The sequence below is a fragment of the Setaria viridis genome, chromosome 8 (genome assembly GCF_005286985.2).
Source record: "Setaria viridis chromosome 8, Setaria_viridis_v4.0, whole genome shotgun sequence".
NCBI classification, from domain to species: Eukaryota; Viridiplantae; Streptophyta; class Magnoliopsida; order Poales; family Poaceae; genus Setaria; species Setaria viridis.
In genome coordinates this window covers 5788623-5799563 of record NC_048270.2, presented here as the reverse complement: position 1 = coordinate 5799563, position 10941 = coordinate 5788623, and the positions used below count along the sequence as shown (strand labels likewise).

Sequence of the window (10941 nt, the reverse complement as noted above, 5' to 3'; positions counted from 1 at the left end):
TCCATCGGCGTGGCCTGATTGAGGTTCCTGAAATCGATGCACACACGCAGCTTCCCGTTCTTTTTGTACACGGGTACAATGTTGGAGATCCATTCGGCATAACAGCATTGCCGAATAAACTTTGCTTCAATTAGCCTCGTGATTTCAGCTTTTATATCGGGTAGGATCTTAGGATTACATTGCCGTGCGGGTTGCTGATATGGCCGATATCCCGGCTTTATGGGCAACCGGTGTTCGACAATAGACCGGTCTAATCCGGGCATCTCATGGTATTCCCAAGCAAAGCAATCTTTGGACTCTTTTAATAAATTTTTCAATTTACATTTGTATTCCAGATCCAAATAAGCACTAATGTACGTCGGCCTTGGCTTGGTGCCATTGCCTAAGTCTATCATCTCTAATGAATCGGCCGACGTGAACCCGTGCCCTAGCTTCCCGTCTTCCCGGACAAACTGATCCATTTAATCTGAATCTTCAGAGCCGACTGCTTGGATTGGCTGTAGACCAAAATCAAACACCTTCAGGAAATCAGTGTCCCATATCCTCCCGGATATGCACTTGACATTCTCGCAGCTCCATTGCTGTGTATCGGCTGCTGCGACGTTGTATGCGGAATCGGCGGTGACCACTTCGATGTTGTCTCCGACCCACTGCACGAGGCATTGGTGCATTGTAGACAGGATGCAGCAATTTGCGTGTATCCAATCTCAGCCGAGTAGCATATTGTAGGACCCTTTGCCATTAATAATAAAGAAAGTAGTGGGAAGGGTCTTACTGCCGATGGTGAGGTCGACGCAGAGCGCACCGCGGGCGGGAGACACGTTGCCTTCGAAGTCCTTGAGCATCATGTCCGTCTTGGTCAGGTCGTCATCACTCTTCCCTAGCTTCGGGAACATGGCGTACGGCATGATGTTAACAGCAGCTCCTCCGTCTACTAGTAATCTGGTGATGGGTTGACCATTGACATGTCCACTGAGAAACAATGCCTTGAGGTGTTGCCGTTTGTTGTCCTCGGGTTTCTCGAATGTGGCTGTCATTGGCTCTAAAGCCAATTGCGCCATCTATTCTTCTATTGCTGACATGTTCTGTCGGTCGGCAGGAGTCATGATGAATTCCATCGGTAGAATAAAAACCATGTTGACATCGGCTGGCGATTCCTGGTTGTCGTCGTCTTCCCTGTCGATTCTTTTGGGGCGCCAAATCCGAGGCATGTCGCTTTTCTTGTCCATCATATGTTGTTGTTCTTCTTCCTGTTGTTCCCATTGGCGGAGACGTTGGATTATTCGTTTTTGAGACTTAGTCAATCAGTCAGGGCACCACCTGGGGTTTATAGTTTTAGTCGATGGTTTAGCGCGTTCCCATTCTGGTTCGCGTCCCAAGGGGTTCTTGTCTGATACCCGAGCATCGGCCATGTCTTCCAGCCGATTATGAGCGCTGGCTCTATCTTCCGGTTGGTTGCGCCAATCGAATCTACCCCCCGACCTATCGTCTCGCTCACGCCTGTCTTCTGATCGGTCATATCGGTCACTTCTGCCCCCCAGCCGATCACGCACTGAAGGGCGCCGGTCCTCTTGCTCGCGCCAGTTCCTGCTGATCAGCTCTGGCCTTCCATCACTGGAACGAGACCTCCTGAATGGCCAATTGTTACGATATGGGCCGTTGCACTCAGGGCAATTATCGGCCAATGGCAACCTAAAGTTGCTCTCCCAGCAGTGGATGAAGAACGGGCATCGCCAGTGATCTTCGTGTCGTCGCATCACCTCCTCCTGGAATCTTGAACTTTCTTGTTGCCGTTGATACTTGTTGAGCAGAAATTGGGAGGTGATGGGCCTGCGTGGTTCTCCCGATCCTTCGCCTTCATCCTCCATCCGTCGTTTTCCCTTGATGTCTTCGGGCGCCGCTTGATTTCTGGGGTCTACGGCACCGCTCTTTTTAGCCGATTCAGATGTTAGCACCTTGGTCTGGAGTGAATTCCTTCCCATGTCAACCATGTTGGTGGGGAAGGGGTGCTGATCAATCTTCATCGGCTTGGCCGGCTTTGTCGGGACTTCAAATTTGAGCCTGCCTGGTTCGATGGCCGATTGAATCTGCTATCGGAAGATTTTGCATTCGTTTGTATCGTGGGAGGTGGCATTATGCCACTTGCAATATTTCATCTTCTTCAGCTGCTCGGCCGACGGGATCATATGGTATGGTGAGAGCTTGATTTTTCCTTCCTGGAGGAGAAGATCGAAAATTTTATTGGCCTTTGATGTGTCGAAACCGAATGCTTCCGGCTCCTTTTTCCCGAACAGACATGATATCGGCTTTTTTCCATTAACCCATTCCGCCAGGCCGATTTCCATTTCTTCTTCGGACTCAGCCTCTTCCAAGTACACCACCTTTTTCTGGAAATTCCTTCATGGGTCAAAGGGGCGTACTTCCTGACAAGACAATCGATGCACGATTTGGCTCAGGCTCTCAAACTCCTGTGAAGCATATTTCTCTTTGATATGAGGCAGGAGACCCTGGAAGGCTATGTTGGCCAATTGTGCGTCGGTCAGGGCTAGGGTGTAGCATTTGTTCCTGATCTCCCTGAACCTCTGCACGTACGAGGATACCGGCTCGTCACTTCTCTGTCTGAGGCTAGTTATTTCTGAAAGCTTCATCTCGTGTACCCCCGCGTAGAAGTATTTGTGAAACTGCCTCTCTAGGTCGGCCCATGTAATTATTGAGTTGGATGGCAGTGTAGTAAACCATTGGAAGGACGACCCGGACAGGGATGACGAGAAAAGGCGCACCCGTAGAGCATCTTGTGCAGTTGCCTCCCCACATTCGATGATGAATCTGTTCACGTGTTCCATAGTTGAGGTATCATCCAGCCCCGAAAACTTGGTGAAATCAGGAACTTTGTACCGATGGGGAAACGGCAGTAAGTCGTAAGTAGGCGGGTACGGCGTTCTGTATGTGTAGGTTTGCACCTTCAGCTTCAAGTCGAACTGCTCCTAAATCACCTCCGCTATGCGCGCTGTCCAGTCTGGTTGCTGTTGATGGACTATCGGCTAAGGAACCGACACGTGTTGGTAGACCGACGGCGGGATGACCGGGTGGTGGACGAAAGCGTGCGGCGCCTAATGCGACGCGGCCGGCTGCGTAGTCGGCATCGGTTGTCTCAGTGAATCGGCCGTTTCGTCATATAGCACGATCGGCGCAGCGCCCCGAACTGCTTCCGTTGCTTCTGCCCCCCTACTCATCTCCGGCGCGACTAGCTGATACTGTGGCATCATCGGCCATGTGGCTGATTGGAAAGGTGCCTGGATCAGAGAGCTTCCATGGCTGGCCGATTGATCCTGGACGGCCATCGCCGATGGTGCCCCCCAAGCCACTGAGTTCAAAGGAGACAACTGTACGGAGGATAACTGAATGGATTGTATGGCGCACCGTTAGGCCCCAGAGAGATTGACGATGAAGGGGTGCTGGAACCTCCAATTGGAGCCTGGATCGGCTGAGGAGCCGAGTAGGGTATACTTGGATAACTGCTGGTCGGGGCCATGATAGATGGGGCGTATGCCGACCCCTGGTATCCTTGGGACACGCCGTTGGCCAAGGAGCTGATGACGGCATTATATACCGTATTAGAAATCACTGGGGATTGATCAATGAAAGCTTGGTAGACAGATTGTTGAACCATCTCAGACATCTTGCCCGAGTCCTCAGCGATTGTGATCTGGTGGGGAGTTGGAAACGAAGCCTTTTTGATAGTTTCCCCGCTCCTGGTACGACTGAAGGATTGTAGATATGTCTTCCGGTAGTATGCCATCTGCTTTTCCAATTCTTCCTTCTGGTCGTCCTTGAGGCCTGCTTCCGTCACCTCGATGACGTTGTCTTCCAAGATTTCGGCAGCTTTGGATATAGTGGCGGTTGTATTGGTCCCACTGGGCGTGCCAAAACTGTGTTGGCGCTAGAAATCGACCGATCAAATCTCTAGCGCCGGACACACGACCCGGGAGAATCTGCTTAACTCCTGTTCGGGCGATCGCCCTGGTGCGGTTCGCGTGGCGTGCCAGCCAATCTGACCTGCTCATTGGCAAGGAAAGAAATGTGTCAGATCCCAGAGGTTGCGATTGGCTAAGGTTCCGATCTCGAGAAAGCTTATCAGCGAATTGGCCGATTTGCTATAATAAAGAAATCGGCTATAATGTAACCGATTACCAGGCAACGTTGGTAAAGAAAACTACGAGAATAATCTAAACAACTCTATAGTAGCAATACTAGGAATAGATCTGAATCGGCTATGTGGAAAGTAGTAAATTAAGCAACAAGATATGAGAAAGCCGAAAGTTCCAATTCCAAGCTGGATAACTGGTGATAAAACTAGAACAACAGGTAAAACCTAGGATTCTAGTGAATATTGATAACTAGTGAATAAATCTAAACGAAACAACAACGATGCGCCTGAAGCTAAAGCTTAGATATTACTCCATAAACGGAACTTACAGAATCGGCCGGAGATCAAATTGATGTAGCCCCGCCAACCCGTACGAACTCGTGAAAAGAGGAAAAGTATTGGCGAAGTCGCCTGCTCGAAAGTAAGTGCGAGGAAATAGTAGTTTGTTGTATTGATTTGATGATGATTACAGATCTATGAAGGCGGCTATTTATAGCCTGTTACAACCAATTTCTTAACCGACTAGGACTCTATCTCTAATTTTAAACGAAAACAAATATTTACAAGTGTGATTCGTATTGGAGTTGATCATCGCGCTCCCATGGGCCGACTTCCTCTTTATCTTCATAGTTCATTTTAAGCCCATACTGGCCCAATTGCTTCAGCCTCCCAATCGGCCGATTTCCACCAACTCCATCCGCCGAAATACTGCAGCATCAATCGGCCGATCCTCAACTGTAGCACCAATCGGCGGATTCCCGATCATGACTTCTGTGTCTTGCCGCATCTCCTGATTTCTTCCTTTCTTGACGCCGATTTCATACGTGTCAAAATCTGGCATCAACAACAACAAATGGCACATGCCATTATTGCTTTATTTATTTACACCACATGATTACATTGAATATCTATCTATCATGGTGTTTATTCCAAGAACGCCTACCCATGAGTTCGAAAGGCTTCACGCCGATCAGCTCTGGAATTTAATGTTTACCTTGTAAATTTTCAGGTCAAATTGACTAGCACGCCTTGCACCTTCGCGAGCCGATTTGGAGCCTACAATGGACTTAAGCAAATCTCCGTGTTGTTCAACGCAGAAGCCTGAGGTCTAGTTTTTGCATCAACATGCTCTTGGCACGCCCGGTGGGATAAGATCATTAAATATTAAAGCCGATACAAACAGTCAACTCGTGAAAAGAAGCTTCAATGGATGCTGCAACTGATGGCATTGAAGGCAAGCTAGGACAAGGCTTTACGTCGGATGACCTTTTGGAAGAGATTGATATAGGACCAGGTGATAGACCAAGGCTAACGTTTATAAGCTCCAAGTTGCCTCTTGAGTTTAAACAAAGATTGATAGCATTATTGAAAGGATATCAAGATTGATTTGCTTGGGAATACTATGAAACGCCAGGATTAAGCCGTACCATTGTGGAACATTAGCTACCTATTAAGCTAGGTTATTAGCCATTTAAACAACAAGCTAGAAGGTTCAAAGTGGAATTGTTGGAAGATATTAAGGCCAAAATTACCCAGTTCTATGAAGCCAAGTTTATCAGACCCTGCTGGTATGCGGAGTGGGTTTCAAACATTGTCCTTGTCATTAAGAAGAACGGCAAGTTAAGAGCTTATGTTGATTTTCGCGATCTGAATAAAGCTACACCGATGGATGAATACCCAATGCCAGTTGCGAACACAATGGTTGATGCAGCGTTGGTCATAAGATTTTGAGTTTGATGGATGGAAATGCGGGATAAAATCAGATATTGATGGTAGAAGAAGACATTCTGAAGACTGTGATTCGATGTCCTGGAGCTCTTGGACTTTATGAGTGGGTGGTCATGACCTTTGGGTTGAAGAATGCTGGTGCGACTTATCAACGGGCTATGAATTATATTTTTCGTAGTCTCATCGGTAGGATTGTGGAGATCTATATTGATGATGTGGTGGTGAAATCCAAATCCCTTGAGGAACATTTGGCCAATGGATGAGGAAACAAGGTTTGAAGATGAATCCAAACAAGTGTGCTTTTAGTGTATCGGCTGGAGAGCTTTTGGGGTTCATGGTGCATGAAAGAGGCATTGAAGTTGTCCAGAGGAGCATCAAAGCTATGAATGCTATTCTTCGACCAACGAACAAAACAGAGCTACAGTCTCTAATTGAGAAGGTCAATTTTATCATAAGGTTCATATCCAACTTGTCAACACATATTGAACCATTCATGCCACTGTTGAAGTTAAAACCTGATCAAGAGTTTGTTTGGGGAGAGAGCAACAAGCCGTCTTGGATGAAATCGTAAGATATTTGAAAACACCACTAGTTTTGATTGCACCACAAACTGATCGGCCGTTCAAATTGTATTTATTGTTTGATGAGCAGGCGATCGGGTCAGTTCTGGTTCAAAAAGTTGATAGGAAGGAACGGGTGGTCTTTATCTAAGCAAAAGATTTTTGGATGCAGAAACAAGATATCCCTCTATTGAGAAACTATGCTTGTGCTTATACTTCTCGTGCACAAAGTTACGACATTATCTGTTGACCTCGGAATCCATGGTGGTATGTAAAGCTAATGTGGTCAAGTATATGCTATTGGCTCCTATCATGAAAGGAAGGATGGGTAAATGGATCTTGGCTCTGACTAAGTTTGATTTGTGGTATGAATCGGCTAAAACTGATAAGGCTCAAGCTGTGGCTGATTTTATCATACAACATCGAGATCATTCAATAAACATGATTGAGCTAGTTCCATGGGTCTTATTCTTTGATGGATCGTCATGTGACAAAGGGTGTGGTGTCGGCTTATACATTGTGTCACCTCGGGGGACAACATTTGAATTTGCTTTTCCTTTCAAGAAAGGGATGACTAATAATCAGATTGAGTATGAGGCAATGTTGAAAGGATTGCATATTTTAAGAGAATCAAGAGCTGACATTGTGGAGATTTTTGGTGATTCATTGTTGCTTATTAATCAATTACTAGGGATTTATGAATCAAGGAGGATTTGTTACAAGAATACTTCAATGATTGTAAGCAGATATTGGAAGAATTTTGGATCATATCATTGCATCATATTCCATGAGAGCAGAACGGAGATGCCAATCTGTTGGCTCAGATGGTGTCAGGATATCGACCGACAGAGCAGATTATGGATGTCACAGCTGAGGAAGTTGACCAAACTGATCAGACTGATGATTGGAGAAAAGAAATAATTAATTATTTGAAGAATCCTTCTCAAAAAGTAACCAAGAAATTATGATACAAAGCTACTAAGTATGTACTGCTTGATGAGTCTTTGTATTATCGGACGATTGATGGAGTCCTCTTGAAGTGCTTAAATTCGGAAGAAGCTAAGTCTACGGTGGATGAGGTACACGGAGGGGTTTGTGGTTCTCATCAATTGGCTCATAAGATGCGATGGGTAATCTTAAGGATAGGATATTATTAGCCGATGATGCTGGAGGATTGTTTTAAATATTATAAAGGTTGCCAAGAGTGTCAACAATTTGAAAATATTCAGAGAGCACTAGCGTCGGCTATGAATCCAATCATCAAGCCTTGATCGTTTAGAGGATAGGGAATTGATCTCATCGCTAGATTTATCCGTCATCAAGTAAAGGTCATAAATTTATAATTGTAGCAACTGACTACTTTACGAAGTGGGTGGAAGCAATTCCTTTGAAGAATGCCAGTTCAAGTAATGTCATCGATTTTATCAAGGAACATATCATACATAGATTCGGCATTCCTCAAACCATTACAACTGATCAAGGGTCAATGTTTATGTCTAGAGAGGTTGAGGAATTTGATGATGGATTGGGGATTAAACTGTTAAATTATTCACCTTATTATGCACAAGCCAATGGTTAGGCAGAAGCTTCCAACAAGAGTGTGATCAAATTGATAAAGCGCAATATTGATGAAACTCCCAGGAAGTGGCACACAACATTAAACGAGGCATTATGGGCTTATCGGATGGCTTATCATGGAGCCATTAAAGTTTCACCTGATCAATTGGTTTATGGGCATGAAGTGATGTCACCCTAGGAAGTCAAGACCGGGTCAAGAAGGGTTGACAGTCAAGATCAGCTTTTCGCCGAAGAGTATTATGGTTTGATGAAGGATGAGTTGGAAGAATTGGTTCATCGTCGGCTGATTGCGTTGGAACAAATTGAAGCTGATAAGGTTTGGGTTGCCAAATATTATAATAAAAAGGTGGTGCCCAAGAGTTTTCAAGAAGAAGAACTGGTTTGGAAAACGATCTTGCCGATAGGGACTAAGGATAATAGGTTTGGAAAATGGTCACCTAATTGGGAAGGATCCTATCGAGTCAATCATTGTGTCCCTAGGAACGCATATATTTTCCTTGAAGGAGAGGTATTTGCAAAGGCTTTAAATGGAAGATATTTAAAGAAATACTATCCTAGCATCTGGGTTGATACATAATGTTGTTGCCAAATATTAAAGGCAAGACAAACGCATAAGAGTTATGTAAAAGCTTACGTGAAGAAGGGAATAAAGTATTTTTACAAAGCCTTCTCGAGGGCCTCAATCGCACACAGGCGAATTTGATCCACGTCGGCTATTAGCTTCATGTCTTCTTCATCTGATCCTGAGATCTTGATGAGGTTTTGGTTTTGGCAGCAAGCTTCATTGACGAAAGTTGCCTGCTCTTTCTTCTTTTCTTGGGTGGCAAGAGGATAGTTGTTAATCCTATGCTTGATTGCTGCAATCTCCTAATCGACTCAGTTTAATTCTTGCAATAGCCGATCTTGTTTAGTTTCCATCCCTTTTAGACTTTGCTCTGCATTAGAAGAAGAGGCAACTAACTCGTTGAATTGCTTGATCTCCTTCGCTTTCAGTCGATTAACTTCCAACTGAGTTTTTGCCTGCTGATTTATTTGCGTACCAGCTATGCACTTTTTGGCTGATTGGACTTGGATATAGTTTGATTCAATAAAGGCTGCAGGGGTCAACACTAACGCTAGCTCCGGAGACAAATGATTTATGAATTTCCTGAACAACTTCTGTATCGGTTCTGCGTCCTCCATAAGGGTCATTGTATTCTGACGAAGCATTTGCAGCATAGCCGACAGTTGGTCTTTGATATCCAAAGGAACCAACTATGTTTTGAGACTCGAGCTTATTTCTTCATCATCCACATAGTCATCAATGCTGAAGGAGAATAAGGCTGATGTTGATGGCTTGTCAAGCTGTAAGATTTATCAGGATAAGTAATTGTTCATTGAAGAGGATGTTGCTCTCTAGAGCAAATGTTTCATACCTGGACATGAGTCTGTTGTTGCAGATGAGCATTGCCTTGGATATTGTCTTCGTCGGCTGCAGACCTTGAGGAGTTGAGAAGGTTCTTGGGTGACAATGAAGCCGACGAAGTAGCTCCTGGCTGGTTGATTGATTCTTCATGAACTATTTCTTCCTGCAAGTGAGATGTGAGTTTACATATGGTGAAACTATGAATGTTTCAGTTCAAGGTTTTACTTGAATCGATGATAGTGGTTGCTGCTGGTTTAGATCGTGCTGCTCTTGCAAATCTTCATTTTTTGAGTAAGGAGCCGATGCTGAATCTGGTGGTGTCTGGAGCAAAAGGAAAGTTAGCAAAAGGGGTGTCTTTAGAAATAAAGAAAGCAAAGATCATACCCTTGATGCTGATCCAATGTATGGTTGCCTCTTCTTCCTTTGATGAGTATCCGTGGAAGACAATTTACGTTTACTGACGGAAGGGGTGCCTTTGAGCAAAGCAGAAATAGGTGGGGGCATCGGATCCTAGGATCAGAGCAGGAGTTGGCGGACCATAATCAATCGGCCGACCAGAATTACTTACAATTGGACTTTCATTATCGATTGCTTCCTGGATAGCACGAAGAAGCAAAGAAAATAAGGAGCAAGGGTAAAAATTAGAAATGATTAAGGATAAAGGCTTTTACCTCATTATTTGGATCATATTCTGGGAAGATTTTCTTGCAGTAATATGCAGCCGACTTGTTGGCTAGGTGACACCGCCATTCGTTCCATCATATGACAAAGAGCTTTGATGCAAATCCTGAAGGCGTTGCCATTCCAAAAGGGCAGGAAAAGGCATTGAGGCAGTTAAGTTTTTCAGTCGGTCAAACTCAAAGGATTGACCTAGAGGGTCCCTAGCTCTTGCTTTGTCCTAAAAAACAGGCTGATTGGGACTTGGCCAAAACCCAATTGACGAGTAAAGACTGATGGATTATAGAACTCATAAGAAGGCTTTAAAGATTTTCCTTGACCAAAACCTACAGGGAGTACATAGGGGCAGATGCTTGTTAATAAAATGGATGTGTTGCGATCATCGATGCCAACTTGGTCAAAATCCAAATCAGTTGGGAATTCAAAATTGTTCTTGTCAGCATATACAAACCAGTGAGACGATGGTTGGAGAAATCTATTGTAGAATATCTTAAACAGATCGGCTACTGATAAGGCTGCCAGTGAAGCTCCAGGGAAAGCTGGTGCTGCTTCACCAAAGGAAGTGCATCTACAACGTGTGACTTTAGCACCTTCAGCATAGTTGGATGGGAAAGAGTTTACGGTCAGAGTTCTTCCGAATCTTGGTGCAGTATAGATGTTGAGCCAAAGATTGATGAACCACCATGGACCATTGATTGGGCCCATGGGAGAACCAGCACTACAAGAAATCTTCCGACCTATGACGAACCAAAAAGTGTCGTAAACGCGTTTTTTGCATCCTAAATCGAGCGTCATAAACCGTAACTAGTAACGTTCCTTATTTCGATGCGTCACTAAGATAATAA

At 44.7% G+C, this 10941-nt stretch overlaps 1 protein-coding gene across 2 annotated transcripts; it reads right to left on the bottom strand.

Annotated features, from left to right (window-relative positions):
* Positions 1–8584: 8584 nt before the first annotated feature.
* LOC117834126 (uncharacterized) lies at positions 8585–10228 on the bottom strand. 2 transcript variants are annotated; one of them, XM_034713742.1, is made up of 5 exons: positions 10090–10228; positions 9803–10013; positions 9644–9739; positions 9429–9581; positions 8585–9357 (listed from the first exon to the last, which is right to left on the bottom strand). In XM_034713742.1, the coding sequence occupies exons 2-5, from the start codon at positions 9920–9922 to the stop codon at positions 9268–9270; spliced, it is 459 nt and encodes a 152-aa protein (XP_034569633.1). In that variant the 5' UTR covers positions 9923–10013; positions 10090–10228; the 3' UTR covers positions 8585–9267. The 2 variants fall into 2 exon arrangements, with proteins under 2 accessions (XP_034569633.1, XP_072151792.1); XM_072295691.1 differs by lacking the exon at positions 10090–10228 and having other exon boundaries at positions 9803–10080.
* Between the last annotated feature and the right edge of the window lie 713 nt (positions 10229–10941).

Excerpts from the sequence above, each read along its gene's own strand:
- LOC117834126 (XM_034713742.1), bottom strand. The coding sequence starts at position 9,922 with ATGCCCCCACCTATTTCTGCTTTGCTCAAAGGCACCCCTTCCGTCAGT. Across the intron at positions 9,582-9,643 it reads AACCACTATCATCGATTCAA|GAAGAAATAGTTCATGAAGA; the intron begins GTAAAACCTTGA and ends TCTCACTTGCAG. Across the intron at positions 9,358-9,428 it reads AACAACAGACTCATGTCCAG|CTTGACAAGCCATCAACATC; the intron begins GTATGAAACATT and ends TAAATCTTACAG.